Source organism: Acromyrmex echinatior, chromosome 15 (assembly GCF_024713525.1).
Source record: "Acromyrmex echinatior isolate Ae372 chromosome 15, ASM2471352v2, whole genome shotgun sequence".
Classification (NCBI taxonomy): domain Eukaryota; kingdom Metazoa; phylum Arthropoda; class Insecta; order Hymenoptera; family Formicidae; genus Acromyrmex; species Acromyrmex echinatior.
The window spans coordinates 1922763-1942988 of NC_141866.1; the positions used below are offsets into that span (position 1 = coordinate 1922763).

At 31.0% G+C, this 20226-nt stretch overlaps 3 protein-coding genes and 2 pseudogenes across 3 annotated transcripts; 2 read left to right on the plus strand and 3 right to left on the minus strand.

The window, feature by feature from the left end:
- Positions 1 to 975: 975 nt before the first annotated feature.
- LOC147907195 (uncharacterized) lies at positions 976 to 2181 on the minus strand (annotated as a pseudogene).
- A 3195-nt stretch (positions 2182 to 5376) lies between these two features.
- LOC105151152 (protein G12) lies at positions 5377 to 7228 on the minus strand. Its single transcript, XM_011064699.2, has 2 exons — positions 7197 to 7228; positions 5377 to 6872 (listed from the first exon to the last, which is right to left on the minus strand). The coding sequence occupies exons 1-2, from the start codon at positions 7224 to 7226 to the stop codon at positions 6138 to 6140; spliced, it is 765 nt and encodes a 254-aa protein (XP_011063001.2). The 5' UTR covers positions 7227 to 7228; the 3' UTR covers positions 5377 to 6137.
- LOC105151153 (uncharacterized) lies at positions 5746 to 6105 on the minus strand. Its single transcript, XM_011064700.2, has one exon. It carries the CDS (start codon positions 6103 to 6105, stop codon positions 5746 to 5748), a length of 360 nt encoding a protein of 119 aa, XP_011063002.1.
- Positions 7229 to 8689: 1461 nt separating the features above from the next.
- Positions 8690 to 10949, plus strand: LOC105151166 (Protein G12). The gene is made up of 2 exons (XM_011064713.2): positions 8690 to 8739; positions 9527 to 10949. The coding sequence occupies exon 2, from the start codon at positions 9527 to 9529 to the stop codon at positions 10784 to 10786; it is 1260 nt and encodes a 419-aa protein (XP_011063015.1). The 5' UTR covers positions 8690 to 8739; the 3' UTR covers positions 10787 to 10949.
- A 5061-nt stretch (positions 10950 to 16010) lies between these two features.
- On the plus strand, positions 16011 to 17545 carry LOC147907196 (uncharacterized; annotated as a pseudogene).
- Positions 17546 to 20226: the final 2681 nt, after the last annotated feature.

Here is a 20226-nt window from a genome sequence, read left to right on the forward strand (position 1 = left end):
AATATTTGCAACGTTACCATAAAATTTCTGAAACGTTGCAATGTTGCTGCTACATTGCTGCAGGAGTAATCTGTGCTGTATGAGTATCAAAATATTTCTGATCTCTTAATAGAAAGTCAATTTGAAATTATTATTAAAAGCCAAATTTATTTCTATCCAAAAGCCAAAACAGATTTTTATTAATTTTTCATACAAAAAATTTATACATTATTTATTCCAAAGTTCTTGTAGAACTATTTAATTCGAGTATATAACAGATGTGCAATAATATAGTTTTCCCGGTAAACTATTCTTGTTGTGTACGTCATATTCTGAAGCTTTAAATCTATTTGCAAAAGAGCTAGATCATAAAGCCACACGGTAAAGACGTTGTCAACAAACTTTACCTAACGGCTTTGCGTTTCCGAGCTTTCTCCTAGCTCGCACAGCATTTTTCATGGTGCACATGCAGGTGTATTACTATGTAACCCACAATGACGCGGTTTGCGCGTCACAGGTTGAAGGGTCGTGCGTTAGATGGTCACCTCGTGACAGTCAGGCCCGTGGTGCCGAGGAAAGTTGAACCCACGCAAACATACGGTAGGACGAACGCACACGGCAGTGTTTGGCGACGACCGGATGTACGAGGGTAGCAGACCACATCACTCGTTGTCCCAGCCGGATGTCCCGACATTGAAATACAAGCGAACTCGTGCGCGTCCTGTAGGGGTTACTAACCCCTACAGTTCTTTATCGCCCTACAATTCTTCTCTCCTCTTCTCTTCTCAATCTCACGTCTCTGCGGTGAGAAAGTCACTCATACTAATTGCTAAGAATATAATCACTGATTGTTACCACCAAATAACAAAGTTTTCAAAATTATAATAATTTTCTGTCTCACGTATTCCATTTAATGTTTTGCAAGTGGAACAAATCTCGTAATTATTTAATTAATTATTAATAAAATTAATGTTTAATTAATTAGTTTAATTAATAAAATTAATGTAATCGTCTTTAAAAATGTTATGATAAATATTAAATAAATCTTATTTCAGATAACTATATTTGTAATTAAGAAATTATTATTTCATTTAATTAAGAGTTATTAAATATTACTTTACTTTATTTGTTGCTCATATGTATTTATTAAAATCCAAAAATTTTCCAAATCCAATAATTTTAATTTCTTGATGAAATATCATTGTACATATAAAGAGAAACAGGATACGTGTTTTCTTCAACTAAATATTCAAGAGTTTCGAAGGTGTTATTTCTTAAAAAAATTTGTCAACTTTGATATGAAATGCTTGATATCAAAGCTAAATCATAAAATTACACATTAAAATTATTTATATTTTCCAGTTATTTTAAAGTATCTCCTTTTAATTCATGACTATTTAAAAACTAACATTGCCATGTATTTGGGAAGTATCCCGTACTGACGGCTGGTAGCAATGCCTCACTGTCCTATACAATACTGCTCTCACGAACTACTTTTCCCTCCCGCATTCCCGAATATATCTTCCTCACGTGCAATCTTTAAAAGTTCCCATTACTGCTCGGAGTACAATCCTCGTCGTATCGTCTCTACCCATTGCGCCCTGTCAGAGTTCATAGTGGTGCCGGCACTCGAGCAACGGTCTCCTTCGTCTCGGGGGTATTTTATCGTGTCGCCAGTAATAAGGTTTCCACGTGTAAGAAACCACCGAGGTGTTCCGCGATATAGGTGGTCGAGGAGCGGTACAGAAAGAGACAAAGGGGGCGGCAAGCGCGGCGATGGGGCGAAAGCGGCGGGGTGGCGAGAAAACGAAACAGGCGGGACGCGGTGGAGTGTGCGCTCCACCAGGCAGCCAGAGAATCCAATCGCAATAGAGTTAAGTGTTCGAGAGTAAAACCTTGCCGAGGCACGACCTCGATTACTTGCCGAGGATTTGTTACGGCCACCTTTTCTGCCACTTTCTAGCGGGTAACCTCTCCGCTTCTTCGGCACCATAGAATCGTCCCAGAGTCTTTCTTTAGCAACGAGCTTTCCTGAAAGGCAAGCAACGTAACATGAACGTAACACTAAAGGGAGTAAAAGAACGCTTTGTTCCTCGCGTCGTTGCCAGGCTTTTTTCCGTTATCAAACACAAGGGACTTCCGATTGGCCGAGTTTAGTCCAATTCTCGACGTTGCCGGATAACGTGTCGTAAAACACAAATTTTTTCATTCGCCCTGTATGCCACGCCTTTATTGGCACTCGTTCCTATCCGTTTTTAAACGAATTGTTTGCATTTCAATATCAAAGAAGCCTTTTGCGATGGAAAATTCAAGAGATACCCATTTGATAAATAAGAAGACAATGTTCATTGAGATTTGCTTTATCTAATTTTATATTGATGTATATTGATAAAAATCAATGATATCTTAATGTTGAAATTTGCCCTTGTTTTTTTAAGAGATTGAAAATGTCAATTATTAATTTAGAGATACGAGCATGAATTTATTATTGATATTTGAAGAACGATTAATAAGCTTTGAACTTTGGTTTTCAATAGGATAATCTAGTTGCTAATTTTATTAACTTTACTTATATGATGAAAACTTATAAATAAACAAAACATGTATTAATAGAAATAAAAATAATAAATATAAAGATTCAAACAAAAGCATCGTTTTAAATTAAAGAGAATTCTGAAAAGACTGAAGAATTATTTTGAATCAACTATTAAAATTGATTAGAACTTTTTAATCATAAAAATAGATTGTAAATTTAGTCAAATTAATAGAGAAGTGATAAACAAAATAATATGTAGAGTTTATTATTTTTGAAGTAAAATATTATCTGCTGCCATATAACATATGTTTATATGACTGATATTGTACGCGGACATGATTTGCTTTTTCTTAAAAAATAATGATTTATATCACTGGCGTTAAAAATTGTTTTAATTATAAAAGCAAATTATGTTGCAAATAAATATAATAATAAAACATAATTTCTATATTACTGCGATACAGCAGAATTATAATATTAGTTATTAAACTCGTAAACGCTTAGAAAAATAAAAAATTATTTATCATAAAAGACAAGTAAGTTTCAAAAACAGTTAATTGTATATGTACCTAAAACAAAATTTTTCAAATTAAATTACAAATACAATTAAATTAAATTAATTAAATTATTAATTTGAAAGAAAAAAAGAATGCATGATATGCTTCGCATATTATGCAAAATTACTTGGAAATATTACAGATATTTTGCGAGTATTCACAAATTATTGGCCAATATTATAAACTATCATAATATAGCTGCTTTTTGCAGCATCTTGCAATTCTGTCAAGATTCCAAAATGCGCCTTTATATACACGTTTTGCATCCGTTATTGTGTACTGGTTGGTAAAGCTACGATCGGAGTACCGGGATTACTCGCGGGATTCTGCCCGGCGGCAAAAGCCGCCTTAATGCAATTCCGAACACATTTTCTTAGTTGGTTCTTCTTGTTTTACTGTGAAAATCCTCGAGGCCGTTATGTTGGTAACGATAGAACCGGCACGGCAGGCTGTTACCGCCACATGCCGCCATAATATCGGACAAAAGTTTTCTGGCTAACAGGAGAAAATAATTTGATATGACTCGTCGTTGTGCAGGTGGAACTTCGAACGAAACGAAGATCCTCCAAAGTACAATTATGAAGCCGATGGTACCACTATTGCCAATTAAACATAGCGATACAGAAGGTTCCAAGATGTATTTTTCTTTAAAAAAAAAAATCATTTAACAACTGTCTTTATCACACAAAAACTGATTTTTGTAAAAATTATTATAATATAATGATGTTATTTACAATTTACCATAGGAATTTCAAATTTGAAAAGAGTAAAAATTTTGAAAAAAGCTAAAATAAAAAACTTAAAGTGATATTTTTGTAAGTTATTCGCTTAAAATATATAATTTTTTTCTAATATTAATATTTATAGTATCTTAACAAAATAAACCGAGGAAATAAAAGCACTTCTATTATTCAAATTGTTATATTAAATTATATTATCTATTTCTTCAAGTGACAATAAATTAAATTTATGATAAATACTATCGTTTGTTTTCTTCATATAATTGGCATAATTTTACACTCGATATATATATAAGATAAAAAAAAAGTTAAAAAAAGGAAGCAAAATCATAAAATCGCATTAAACCTTTTGCAAAAGCTATATCATAAAGAGAGTTATATTGCAAGAAAGAAAGTACAGTTTGCGCTCCATATTGAGTGGAAAAGTTAAGAGATCGCGAAGAAGATTTCTCCTCTGCGCCCTTGCACTTCTTCCCCTTTGTCTCTTTCCTTTCCCTTTCTCTCACTCTTTTGCAGCCTCTTTGTCCGTAACCCTTAAAGACGCTCGTTTAAGCGTCCGATTTCTTCTCATTCTTCTTCTAAAAGTCTCTCTCTCTCTCTCTCTCGTTCTATTTCATTTATTCTTCTCACGATTTCCCATTACGACGCGCCAATGATGAGTTCCGAGGCTTATTAAATTGTAACAATTTTAATTAGGGAAGCACCGGCCCTTACATTCTCCCTTCTCCCGTTTCTACAGTTTTGTTTTCTTTGTGTCTAAGAGTACCTATCTCGCAATTAAAGATATTCTTTTTATCTTCAGTACAAAAAAATTAGATACCTACTCAGGCATTCTTTAATTTCTTGTTTTAAATTAGTACCGCCTGCGTAACATCATCTTTTTATATTTATTAAATAGGCACGAATATCATTCTTCATTGCACATGGATTTCTTATGATCGGAGAAACTTTAGACGTATTAACAAAAAAATGTAATGATGATACTCGAGCTTTTTTTACTGAGAGAATTCGGAATCAATTTATTTTTAAAAACAGTAACATTGTTGCGAAAAATGGGAATATTAATAGTTGGATTAGAAAGAATTTCAGAACGGTAACGTGAATATGGTTCGACATTGCAAACTTTGAGTTAACTCTTGATGAATTAAAATGCAAGACAATAAAGTATTTAAATTTGATTTTTTTTTGTATTAAAACGTATTCCTTAAAGACATGTTTTTTTTATAAATAAATTTTCTACATATTTATATTACTTTGGTAAGTTGAATACTACTAAATTTAATTAGAGTATATTAATTCTTTAACATCACATGATTTGTATTAACCCAACGTATAGATGGTTCGCATAGAAACAATGTAAATGCGCATCAACAAATTACTTTGTTGTGGGATAAAAGTAATTTTAATAAAATGCAATACAGAAATAAGTAGTTGAAGAAGAAAATTATCTATTACATTAGGAAAGGAACATTAAGGAAATTATATTGAACTAAAGACTAAAGTTTATTATTGCTTTAAAATCAAAGCAATGTAAGAATCTTATATCGGCATTTGAGACTTTAACTTTTTATTTCGATCTTTATGTTACATAAAAGAATTAAAATAATTTATTTATTATATTGTAAAGTGATATAATTATTATTTATAATTATTAAAGAAATAATTATTAAAGAAATAATTGTTTAATTCAAGAATTACTTTGTTTTATTATTCTCATTATATCAACATCGGCATCATATAATAACGACATAAAAAAACATATATTTAAAATAAGCGCTTAAAACATGACATTATGTATTTTAATATGTGCGAACTTAAAACCAAATATTCTAGTGGAAAATTTTGTCAATTCCGGAAGTTCACATTTATTTTCTTTGGCCTTCATCATAAAATTTTTAAAAGTTTGATTTACATACAGATCATTGATTAATTTCTACATTTCCGGAGATTTTATCTTCCAGATGAAATCGACAAAGACCTTGGAATTCTGCAATTTCTCATTGTAAAGAGCTTGAACCTTATCAAAAGGTATTAAATTATAAAGATCCTCTAACAATCCTTTTATCCCATCATCAATCTTTTGTATTTCAATTTGAGATTTGAAAATGCTTTCTATTTTAGGCGGCACATAATCCTCCATGCCAATAGTCTTATGAAATGTTTTGATGTAATCAGTAACATTCAATCCAGCCTCCTCCAGATATATTACTAATGCTTGATGCTCTTTAAAAGTTTCAAGATCGCGCAGAAATGGAATTTTGCAAGTATTGCAGAAAGTGCTATACTTTTTCATTTTCAGCTTATACTTTAAATTAACTCAATAAACTAATCAACCGGAAGAAGATCCACAAAATCCATCAATTCGTCTTCCAGCGTAGGTTCTTGGTAAATAGTAACATCGTTCGGTACGTTAAGGCCGAGGACAATATATATGACGTCAGCTGTAATCTGCGTATTCACTCCGCTGCTTTTGAGTCTATTCAAAATGATCTGCAAGGATTTAATTTGATAGACTTTGTTTACGGCCTGCTGGGCATTGTCTGACTTGAGTTGATTAACAAAACCAACGAAAGCTGAAGAAGTTTTCATCTTTTGCACGTAAGTACGAATGATCTTGGCAATAGGAATCACATTCGTAATATCTTTGACAAGTCCTGCAATCCCACCAGTCCTCTGTATGACCAATGAATATAAACGAGAAGGAGGTGGTGTGATCCTGTTGATACCGAGAGCATCGTTAGCTTTATTTATTAATGAATAAGCATCGACGCCTTCCTTTTGCATATAATTTAGAATGTTAATCACTTCAGGAATAGCTTCCAAATCTATCATCAAGTCTTTTAATATAGTCGAAGTTTTAAGATAATTAACAGCTTCTTGTATTTCCGAATCTCCTAATACGTAATCCAAAACGATGGTTTGAATTTCTTTATAAGGAATTAAGTCCAAACAGTCTTGGATATCCTCATGAAGAATACCTTTGCCAAAGTCCGGGAATTGATGAGCTTGTCCCAGACCGATAATGGTCAAGGCGACAAATAGCGCTGATATATACTTCATCTGTAGTACATTCACGTGTAAGAAGTTATTAAATATGTCATAATTAAATTTTTATTACCAAAATTTAACATTTTATGTGTATGAATTTTGATGTGTAAAAAAAAGAATTATTTTTAAAAATACATTATTTTTTAAATTATAATTGTTTTATTTATGATTTACGTTGAGAAAGTAATAATAAGGATAATAAAAAGAAATTATTATTATTTAATTAAGATGTTTTTCATAATTATTATGCAATTTATTTATTTATTAAAAAATGTAATTTTATTTATCTGTTCATGCATATGTGATCTTTTTATAAAAGACTATGTTTTTACTTACAATGACAGTTGTCGATGAGCACAAAGACATTCGAGTACCTAACTAGTTAGCACAGATTTATATATCAAAGTTATCTTAAATCTTGTTAGAAAAGTCAGTTAATAAAGGATTAGATAAGATAATTTCAACGTTAAGAAAAAATGCAGATTATTCGGAAATCAATGCATATAACAAGTAAATTTAAATATCAATAACAAGTAAATTTAAATATCATATTATTTATGCTATACACAACTTTTTATTTAATAACAAGATATTTTATTAGAAGTTAAAATTTGTAAAAAGTTTTTGATGTATTAAAACAATTCTAATAGCGTAATTTCATATTTACCATATAATAAATTTGTATATTTTACTTTTTACAGAAAAGTTATTGATTATTTTAATTTTAATATTATTTATTTTGTTTATTTGATTTCACTATAAATTATAAATTCTGTAATAAAAATATTGTTATTATTTAACAAAATAAGGTCAATATTTGTATTATAAATTTTTGTATTATAAATTTTTCATTTTTATATTTTAATAATTATATAATGTTCTCGATATCTGATGTTTTATATATTCAATATTTTGTACAACATGGAATTCTATACCATTTATTAATAACACAAAGCATAGTAATGTCATGAAGGTATATCGTACTTTTAATTCTTTTTATTATATGTCAAACAAATATTATCAATAACAGATGTTTTGTCCTTTATTTTTAATGATCGCTATGTTAAAGTGAAGATAAATATATTTCCTTCAAATGAAATGTTTTTACACGTTATCTTGAGTAATCTTTGTTTAATAATGAGAAATAAGAAAGTTATCAATAAATTATAAATTATTTTGAGTACATATTCTGACAAATTTGATATGAATCATAGCATGATTAACATCAAACGGGAAAAAAGAAACATGACTTAATTATGAGTATCTAAATAAATACATCATAATATAAAATCTAAAAAATAGAAATATATTATTTTTCCTTTGTGAAAAAAATGTAATCTATGATTTTAAAATACAGACTAGCAAATAAAACAGTTCATCAATCATCACTCATAATAAGATATTGCGGATAAATTAAAGAGAAAACACAAATTGTTAAATACAACTACATAGTAAAAGATAGATAATAACAGAAAATAAAAATTGTAAAGCAAATAAATAAAAATATTAAAACTGAAATATTCTTTAAACATTAAAGTCAATTATAAATATGCGCAAATGAAATGCGCCGTTAATCCAAATAAATGCAAATATAAATTTTACAAATATTTATCATATTTAGAAGAAGAGTTGTGTTATATTCACACATTTTTATTACTTTTTATTTTATACATGTATATACATATATAATATATTTGGAAAGCTAATCAAATTCGTCTAAAAGCTTATCAAATAATTCTTAAATTTTCGTACGAATCAATATCTTAATCTAATCGCAGTTTCTTATCGAATATCCTAATCTTTTCGTACAGCTCGATTACTAGTATATAAATATACGATAAATTATTCACGTTCACAATCTGCATCTACAACTGTCACAGTAAGTAAAGTTTCTTCATACGTCTTATATATATACATATGTATAAGAATGAGAATTTTACAACAAGTTATATTTATGCAAGTAATTGTTCTTTCTATTTTTAGAAAGAACAATTAACCAATCATTCAATCAACCAATCTATAGTTCAGTACAAATTTAATTTTTAATAGAAATTTAATCATATAGATTTCTTCTTTCAAAAAATTCTTATAATTAATGAAATATATATCTTGGTATTTTTTAATTTTTTTGTACTGTATTTGCTTTGTTTTGTTTTTAATTTAATATTTAATTTAATAATTATTTAAGAAAAATCTACTTAAAGTTAAATAAGATGGAGAAATAGAGCATACATTTTTGTATTTTTTATTATATTCCTTATATTATTTCATATTGTGATCTTCAATTTGATCTATTTTATTTAAGAAAAATCTAGTTAAAATTAAATAAAACTAAGAAAAAAAGTATATATATTAAAAATATGTAACTTTTTGTTATATATTTTTAAATTTTTAAATCTTAATTCGCAAAAAGATTTATTATTACAAAAAATTTTTAAACTTTGATTTATTCATATATAAAATAAAAATTATAATCTTAACAAAATAATTATTATTTACGTCATTTATTTTTTATATGTAATCGCAAATTTTATATATGAAATTTAATATATGAAAATTAATTAATGGAAAACATTGATATATTTTTTAAAGTAATGCTTTTCATTACATGATAGTTATACATATTGAAAGATATATTGTGTAATACTCTCAATATTAATTTACAGATGAAATTCACATTAAGATTATTTGCCATCTTGGCCATTATCGGTCTGGGACAAACTCATCAGTTTCCGAATTTCGGTATAGGTCCTCTTCATGAGGATTTACAAGACATTCTAGATTTAATTCCTCTGGAAAAAATTATCGATGATGTTGTGTACTATATGATGTATGATAATGAAATACAAGAGATATTTAATGACTTTCATCAAAGTACACTTATAATCAAACGCATGCTAATAGACATTCAAACCATTCCTGAAGTACTCAGGCTATTTATTTATCTGCATAATGAAGGCATCAATATTTTTCATGTAATGAACATGATTAACCGAACACATGATATTAAGGAACTCGTACCACCCAGCTCTCAAACATATTTTATACCGAGGAAGACCGGCGGACTCCGTGGATTGATCAATGAAATCAAGAAACACATTGATTATGATGTCTTTATTAGCATATTTGCGGATAAATTAAAAACCTCTACAGCCTTTGTCAACTTCATTAACCAACTTAAATCCAATAATTTCCAACAGATTGTTAACAAAATTTCTAAAATTGAAACCTTCCAGTTGATCCTAAATTATCTTGAGGTTAAATCAGTGAGTTTAAAAATTCTGGGAGATATCATGTATCTCGTTCTCGGCATCAAGGTACCAAGTCTTCCTTCTAAAACAATAATAGCAGAACTAGAAGATTTCATCCATCTTATTCCGATAGAAAAGTTTCTCAGCATAATAGTCCAGTATGTAAATGAAGACGAAAAAGTACAAAAAGCTGCACTGTTCGTATTCACAACTGAGTTCCACGATCTGCTGCGCGCTCTCGAAGCTCTTAAGGAATATCAAGCATTCGTGGCATATTTAGAAAAGGCTGGACTCCCTGTTATTGAATCTATTCAAGCATTCCATCATGCTATCGGCATGGAAAAATATGTGCCACCCAAAATAAAGAACCTTTTCATGTCTCTAAGTAAGATACAGAAGATCGGTGATGGAATGGAAGGGCTGCTCAAGGATCTTTATGCTGTATTACCTTTGGAAGAAATTGATGCTCTTTACATAAAAAAGTCAAAGACTTCCAAAACTTTCACTGATTTCATCGCAAAGATTACGTCCAAAGAAATGAAGGAAATCATCAAGAATCTAACCACTCATGAGACCTATAAGTTATTTATCACGAGAACCAATGAAGTGGGATTGGATGTGGAAGAATCAACAAATCTTAGTAACAGAATAATTGGCCTTAAACCCCTATACTAAAATCAGTGTTTATAGTTTGAACGTTTGCAATTAATAATTTATTTTAAATTAACGTTAATATAATAACATAATAACATAGAAGTTATTAATTCATTAATTATTTCTTCGCAACTAATAACAAATTAAACGATTTCTTTATAATAAACAACTCTTATTTCTTTCATTTCTTATTTTTTATTACTTTCATTTTCTTCTTTCTTTCACAGACTTCTAAATATAAATAAATACCAACAGAGAAAGAGAAAAAAAATAGATATATAAGTAGAGATAGACTGAATAGAAGACAGAAAGAGAGAGAGAGAGAGAGAGAGAGAGAGAGAACATTTTTTCGTATTATCCCAACTTTAATATCTTTAGTAGTTTCAATTTTTATTTAATTTATATAATGTTTATAGATCATAATATGTAAAATGTTTTTAGCGTGCATATATAAATATATCCTTAAACGTAAATTCAAATCAAGATCATCTTCTAAATCAAGATCTCTTCTTATTATGTTCAGTATTATGAACTGTACATGAATAATGTTGTAACTTCGATAAAAGAGCAAACAGTATATAACAATTCTTATTTTTACTAATTATGTTTTCTCACGTAATCAATTAAATTAAAATGTGTTAATATTATATTATATATCTTTTACGTAATTGACACATAATCACATTAATAAATAAAACTAATTAAAAAATAAAACTTAGAGAAAAATCGATATATTTGTGTAAGCGATATTATCGAGAATATTATCTTCACGATTAGCTTTTTAATAGCATAGTTTTGTCTTATATTTTATCTAAATAGAAATATTTAAACCGTTACAAATAGATAAGTGTCTATTTGTAACAGTTTAAATGAAAGAAGATGCTCTCCCTCTCTCCCTTTCTCCTCTTCTCCCCTTCCCTCTCCTCCCTCACTTCTTCTCTTTATCTATCTATTTATATCTATCTTAAGACGTAATATTCATATTATATAATTATTCAATATATTTCTAAGGAGGTCAAAACTAGTACTAATATTTGTTGCGACATGTTAAAATTATTTTAAAAAGTCTTCCGTCTGTCATAAACAAAATATGTATTTTATTAGCATATTTGAAGAAACTTGGTAGTCGATTTCTTCTATCGTTCTACTAATTTTATATTTATAAGAATTTGATTGCACCAACGGAATAAATTTCAAAATAGAAAGTGCAAAAACGGCAATATGCAGAATTCATAGCTATCCTCTTTCGCACACTCAGAGCCATCTAAATAATTCACGTCATTTGCCTAATATGAACGAATAATTCATCGCCAGATTTCAGCGAATAAATGCGAATAACTTTTCTAAGGAACTGGAAAAATTAGATCTATTATAATCGCGATCTATTATAATAAAATAACCGATAGACATTTATTTAAATACATAATCCATCCTGAGTAAAAAAATATTATGCTACATAAAAACTTATTAACTATATAAATTTTATATTAACAATTATAATCCTGAATGACGATCAATAAAATTAAATGTTAGATTGCAATGTGTACATTCACATTATCCATACATTAGTTCATTATAAAAATTTGATAGTATTATAATTTTAAGATTTTCAACTTCCAACTGCATTAGTTAAATGTATTTATCACGAAGCGATGAAGACTTATGTATTCTTCTGACAAGATCGTTCGGCTAACTCGAAAGAATGATGGCAAGCATTTTAACGCTTTTAGCGAGCAGCACTGAGTTCGTGGACGATAGAAATTAATTCCTCTCAGGCTGTCAGGGACTGTATGAACGCGACGATGTCGGTGTGAGTTTCATGCTGAAGCTACGATAGCAGTAGCTACAGAGACGGGGGAGGGACAAAGGAAAGTGCTGCTTGAGGTATAGGATTCAGAAGGGCGCGAGGACAAGCGCGCGGCTCGCGGTGTCTGCAGCAAACAATTCCAATTAACTTGCTGGAATTGGAATAGGACTTGTACTCGTTCGGCCGACTCTTGGCTCGTGGAGCCATGGCGTCAAGGACGACGAGAACATGAGCATTCCTTCGTCCATCCATCGCGCTTTTCCATTTTTCCTCGTCAAATTTCGTCGTTATGCTACATGTTCAAATTAGTCATCCGGCAAAATCGAGTAATGTTCTACGAAAATGATTAAGAAACTATTTTCTTACGTATTCTCTTTCTACATAATTCTTAAAATATATTAATTCCAAATGTTTTAGAATAAGAGATACGGATTAGAATAAGAGATAGATCAGAAGAATACCGTGACAAAGTAAATTTTTGCGACTGAGTTGACAAAATTGCATCTGTTCTGTAAAATACATTTCCTTTGCAGGTGTATAGCAGAGACTATTATTCCCAGCATAATGCTTGTCATCGTCGTCATCGGTCGAGACAGTCATAAAGCAAAGTGAACAGAACCGCGTTCTTGCCTTAGACAATACTGCTCCTGAGCTGCTCAGATATTGAAGACCCCCGAAAGCTGTGTGCCAATCCCGATGTGTGCATAACGTCTAGCTCGCCTCTCAACATTATTAAATCCTCTATCTTGCTTGTGGACTAACCGCGCAGGACAATGGCGTTCTTTAAGCGTCGTCACGTCATAATAACGTGTCACGAATTGATAATCTCTGGATGGAAATATGTCGTTGCGTACCAACTTCCTTGTATCGCATATACCTTGCAACATGAGTATCTTAGTGCACCATGTGATTTATTATCGTTATTTAAAATAGACAAGCGAGGTTAAACAAAGTTCGAATTTTGAATTTTATTTTTTACAATGCGATACACTCCTTATTTATTTTTTATGTCATATTTATTCTGTTCTTAAATGTTTCCTTCAGATTATTCATAAAAACAATGTAAAGAACGTAAATTACAAACATCGTCATTGAATATAATTATATATAACATGTATATTAGATAACAACCTTTTCATAAAAATACTTTTGGAAGCATCTATCCTTTCGATAAAATTTTTATTGTTTTATCGTTTTATCGTTAATCGCGGCAGTATAAGTAATTATATCATGTTCACGTCGAGTTTCTATGTAATCCCTGATCTCCGTTCTGATCCCTGATCTTCCGTATGAGAGAACATTTCGGATCATATGACCGTGGCAAATCGACGAGTTTACAGCAACGGCGGCCGTTTACGGAGACGTAATTGCCCATCCGATGATCGCGCAGGCGTCATATAATCACCGGGTAAGCTTTGAACGGCTTAATCCGTGAGGCGTTGCGTCATTACGATCAGCGTCGTCAGTACGACGTCGCCGACGAGCGTCGGCAATCGTCGTCGACACCGTTGAAATCCCAGTTGGGGAAGACATTTAAAAGTAAGTACAGTTGGACATAGATCCGCCTAGCGGGTTTAAAAGTCAAGAGTGCCAAGAATGCAATTTATCCCATCCATTTGTCGGATAAGGAGGAAGGAAGAGAAAGACTCGACGAGAAGAAAACGGCAAGTACATGAAGCGAAGTACAACAGAAGAAGGCTCAGAACCGCGACCTCTCACCCCGCTTTTACCCTGACTCGTTACCGCCGACACTACGATCACTTCATTGACTCATTTTATTTTCCGGCATGAAAAGTATCATTTTTCTCGCTTGAAACTCCTTTTGCTCAACCCCGACCTTCATATTCTGCTCGCTCCTTTTCGTGACCCGACGACAAGGCCTGTTTCATCTTGCTATTCTCATTATTCGCTCTCATTAAGCGGAGTATGCGAGTTTTTGTTCGGAAAATAGCCGTACGAATATTTAAGACACGATCTTAAGTACAGATACTTAAGATATTTTTTTATGTGTATATATTTTGTTACATCTTTATAAAATAATCTAACAAAAGTATAAGTAGCATTTAAGACTTTTATTTTAATATGAGGATGTGTGAAAACAGTAGGGAATATATAAATAAAATAGAAAAGAATAACTTTGCTTTTTTCAAGAGTTAATTATAATGCGCTATGTAAATTTATGCATAACCGATAATTTCTGGAAGATGAAAGACGCCAATTACTACATTATCGATCGCATGGTGAAGATGTCGTGATAGATATCATCCGCCTTCATACTGCACAAGTGTATCCAATATTGGAAATTCTATACCACCGTCCCAAGCGGATGTGGTTGTAGCCGTTCACACGTACGACCACCATCTCGATACAGATATGTTTATTACCGGGAACGACATAGACACCCCCGCTCTGGCTATGACTTATCGGACGCGACTTGTTGCGCGTACACGTTCAACCGCGAAACAATTGTTTCCGGTCTTTCCTAGATTACGACGTTACATTGTAGCGATTAATAACGCAATCGATAATAAACTATCATTGCGAACCCTCGTCACGAAATCGAAATTAAAGGATCGTAAATGTCTGATAACGGACAATCATTTTTTTTACAGAGGTTTCCTTCATCGCGCGGATGCACATCCGAGAAATAAGAAGACTGCGAGAATCGTTAAACTTACGAAAGACGCACACTCAAACAGCAGAAAGCTTCTTCAAAGTCTTAAAAAAGTACTGTATACTCCATCCTTCATAAAGTCAACGATTATACGATCTGATGAGAACAAAGCTTAAAGTTTTAGATGCTTCCTAAAAATATATGTCTATCTTTTGTAAAGTTTAAATCACGCTTACGTTTTATTTCAATGATTAATGCGCTAGTTAGGTGCTAATTACTGGTAGAAAAAAACGGGGACTGGATTTTAAAGCCTCAAAAATTCTCTATAAATGGAACATTTAATAAAATTCTTTTATATGAATCGTAAAAAAATTTTAAGATTAAAGTTAACGTTATGTTTATGCAGTACATATGTTATTAAATAATAAATATTTCAAATTACTTTTTGATGAATATAAATTCTTAAGAAAATTGCTACGAATAGTTTTGCTTAAATAATTTGATTATATATTGTATCTTTATTTAAAAAATTGTATAACTCAAAAAATTATAGTCTACAATAAGTTCTTAGAAAAAGAGAGAAAACTATTTTTTAATTTAATAAAAAAGTATTGTCTAATAATAAATAATATTAGCAAAAAGAATATATTCTTAACTATATAATAAAAAATTGTGATAATTTTATTGACTTTTAATGAATTTTTTTAAACCGTCCTTTTTGAGTTGTGGCAATTTCTATTGTTTCTGAAGTTAGTTCATTTCTAATACATGGATGTATATTCAATATTAAAAAAAAAAATTACATATTTTTAGAAAGTAAATAATCAACTTATTTTTTCAAAGAGCTAAATGTGAGAAATAAAGCTGTTGTAGAAGTGGGCTCAACCGTCCAGCAGCGTGTGTCGACTGACAAGCATGAAGTCGTGTAAGACAAAAAAATAAGAAAGAGCAAAAACATCGGGAGAAAAAAAGAGAAGGTGAGATACTGAGCAAACGTCGCAGAAAGTACGAGTGCTGTTAAAATGCGAGAAGTACGTTCGCAATCAGCAAAGCTGCTGTCTGCGCCGGTTTGGTCGTATTTGCAGGCGTATCACGTTGTTATATAACGAGATTATATCATTAACCAACGAGATGCAGGCAACGATTGTTGCCGATAACGATATAAAGTTGAGCTTCATTTTTGCTGATTAATAAACGTCGCATGCGCGGAGCTCTCGAAATGTGTAACGCTCGATAAATAAAATTATCAATTAAAAGCATGTCACTGTATTACAGATCTCACAAAAACACAAAATCAATGTTACAGAAAATACAAATAATTTTAGTTGTTGTAAAGTAGTTGTATGTAAAATAGTATCGATAGAATATAATGTTTATTTAATGCGAGATAAGAAAGTACTTTATACTAATTCTATTTTAAAATATCATCAAGAAAACTTTTAATTTTTTTAGATGTTCTATTATATTAGACATAATATTATTTTATTATAAGATTTATCATATAAAGAATATATTAATTCTTCATAATTTATGCAAATGCTTGTAAATCGTTTATTTGCGAAATTTTTAATAAAATTATACAGAATTTATCTTTAATTAACCATAAATTAAGGAGATAATTAGATTCTAATGACAATACAAAAAATAGAGTAAATTGCATAACATGATTTTTTGAATAAAAAAATCTTAATAAAATTAATCAAATCTTTTTACGGCTTTTTAAATATATTGGAATACATATGGTATGCTATAAGAAAGGAAGTTAAGCATCTCCAATATTTCAATGACCCTCTTCGATCGTCTTTCGTGAAGCAATGGCGATTCTAATGAACCCATCGACTCGATCACGTCTCCGAATGACCCATCCCAACTATGAGTGAATAAATGAATTTCATGCGTGCCTCTTGGAACAAGCATTGGAATGTGGCAATGAGAATGGTCTATGGAATATCATGACATCATCCTAAAGCGCCTGTAGGCGATTATTAGTATATCTAATAATGAATTCTCGAGAAAAATCCCAATACTAGTAAAACAATAAATATATAATAATATAAATATATATAACATTTAGTGTGTAATAAAATTATGCACTAATAAAGTAAGCATCTGTTAAATAATTTAAAAAGAACTAAATTAAAGCACAAAAATGTTAAAAAGAAGAGTTGCCAGATTCTTGTAATATATTTATTGTGATTATATATATGAGATTTTAAATTATTATATGCATGCACACAAGCTAAAAATATAGTAGTATATAAAACTATAAATATATTTCTGTATAAGAAAGATAACGCATTATTTTATATCGATGCTATATAAAGAAGATAGATCGCGAGGATAAAAATTGATAAATATAAGAGATATTATTAGATTTTAAAGAAATAATATACATATATCGATGAGCCAACAAAATAAAAAAATTTTAAAAATTTATCTATCTCTCGATTATGACTCGAAGTCACTGTCAAGGATGTTTAGGTAGTAGGAGGCCTTCGAGCACTGTATACAGAATTTCCATGGGAGTGGGAGATGGGGGCGAATTCATGGGGTAATTCCGTGTTCGATACATCGTGCGCGCTTAAGGCTGCGATGTTACTAGCGTCACATAAGCGTAATACCGGATAAGCCGCAATAATGCAGACCCGCTGTGCGTGCATGCGAAAGCGGAATGGATCCTGCTGCTCGGAGAGCTTCAAGAACCAAACGTCCGTGGTGTAATCATTGTATCAAAGCATGACGAGAGTGACGTAATGTTTCGCGATAATCCAGCGAATCGGAAGGTTTTGAAATTTTGTAATAAAAATAATAAAATTAGTAAAAATAATGCAAATCATATATATAAAAATCAAATTAATTATTAAAAATGCAAGTTTTTTATGTAGTGTCTTTAGATTTTAATATTATGCTTTTTTCTTTCAAATGCGAATGTGACACACTCAATATTGGTAATCGCGTATTTAAGAAAAGATAAGAAACATTGAATATATTTAATTTATGCTCGTCAAGCTTACGATGAATAACAAACAAGAGATTAACTCAAATTCTTGCTCTCTTCTAACTTCGCATTATACTAATTTCACTTAAGAATCTACTTCTTCGTTGTTATTGGATTTTTATATTTGCGCTTTCTTTTATGTATTGTGCGGACGTGAAACAATACATGGCCAGGAAATTTCTCTCCAATGAGAAATGGTGTATCGCTTAAAATTAAATCATAAAAAGGACCGTGGGTTCTTCCTGAACCCCTGCTGACGTAAAAACGGCGAGGACAATGAAAGAGCAGAATCCCACACCAAGGTAATTAGCGTGAGAAGCATTAAGAAGACACGAGGCAATTTTGGTCGGCCATTTTTCATGGTAATCTGCGGCATTCGCGTGGCGTCGGCTCGCTCGAATCGGCGTCTTCATTTTGCTACAATGTAATCGTGAAAACGGAGACAGATGAGAAAGTCTTGAGCGAAGGGTTAGAAATCGAGGTAGAGCTGGAGAGTTAAGACGGGAAGCAGCAATAAAAGGAGAACCTTCATGAAGACGAACGAATTTAAAAAGCTCAACAATAGATTCAGGCTTATGGGTTGTAAAAAGTTTTATCGCAGAGATTTTATTCAAGAAAGAAAAATGTTATCTCTAAGTGTTTTCTTTTCCCTTTTTACACATGCGCGATTAGAGTTTATCACGTTACAATATTGATTTATAATTAACTATTGAATTTAATAGAAGAGCTTATATTCCTATTAATTTAAGTTCTTCATTTTTAGATGTAATACAAATTTTGAGATGTCACGACTAATAATAATGTGATTAATTTAATATAATTAATTATCGTTATAAGAAGTATATATTGTTATTTTTATTGCTGCATTCTTTATCCTATGATATAATAGCATTAAAGTTGTACTATAAAAATAAGATATGAAGTCACCCTAACTGATATACGTCGTCTTATTAAATCTTACAAACCGGATCGTTCTGAACTCGCACCGAAGCTGTAACACGATTATTTAGTTTTGTCGTCTTCCTATCGGACAGATCTCTTCTCTTTTAAGAAGACAACGCGCCTAAAGACATGGAAGAAGAAGGGACGCATCTGCGATTCACTTGAGAATTTAACTTCATTTGAGTTGGAAAGGCGATTAAATACCGTTTTGTCTGATTATCCACCAGATTTTCCCAGATTCAAAATTCGTTAATCTCCTTTTACACGATAATCGTTTCCTAATTAGTATAAGAATGACTGACAGTTATATAGAAATTATTTGTAAAATTTGAACTATTATTTGATTTTCAAATTCTTTAAGAAAGATTTAGCGTAGTAACAGTGATCCTATGAATTATAAAATGCCTAGCCAGAAATGATTCAGTCGATCGATGTTGAGTCAGCATTAATTCAACGTTGATCGATCAACTATTTCTAGTTGGAAATCTATTTAAGTAACAAATCTATATCTTCAAGGTTAAATATTAAACTTTTAATTAAATAATAAAATGTTATACATAAACAGCTCCATTGGGAATATAATTATATCTAAACACACTCAGAATATTTTAAATGCAATATTTTCATTTCTAATACGATGCAATTCGAGAGTTAAATCAAGCTTCAACGATTATTCTCGGAGCTAGCTGTGAGACTCGTCACGGTCTATATAAATTTTATCCGAACGTCAACATAGTACCCCATCCTTAGAGCAATCCACCCAGACGGCGGATAATCCGGCTTTGTGCGATCGGTCCGTAGCTGAAACGATTTGGATATACCGGACGTGAAAACCGCATTCCGGATAATAACTAGCTGCTTATCAAGCATCTAAGACGATTTCGGGATTCTGCATCCTACCAAAGATCTGGACCAAAATCGAAGATCCACCCAAATTTAGTTTGGCTCAATGTTATCTCTGTAGGTACTCGATTCAATCTTATCCCTTGACTTCTATCGAAATTGTAGTTCGAAAAAGGAAGACTGTTTGCTTGTAAGATTATGCACAAGATTTATTTATTATTCAGATTTGTTATAACATAGTATTAGTGAAATTAAAG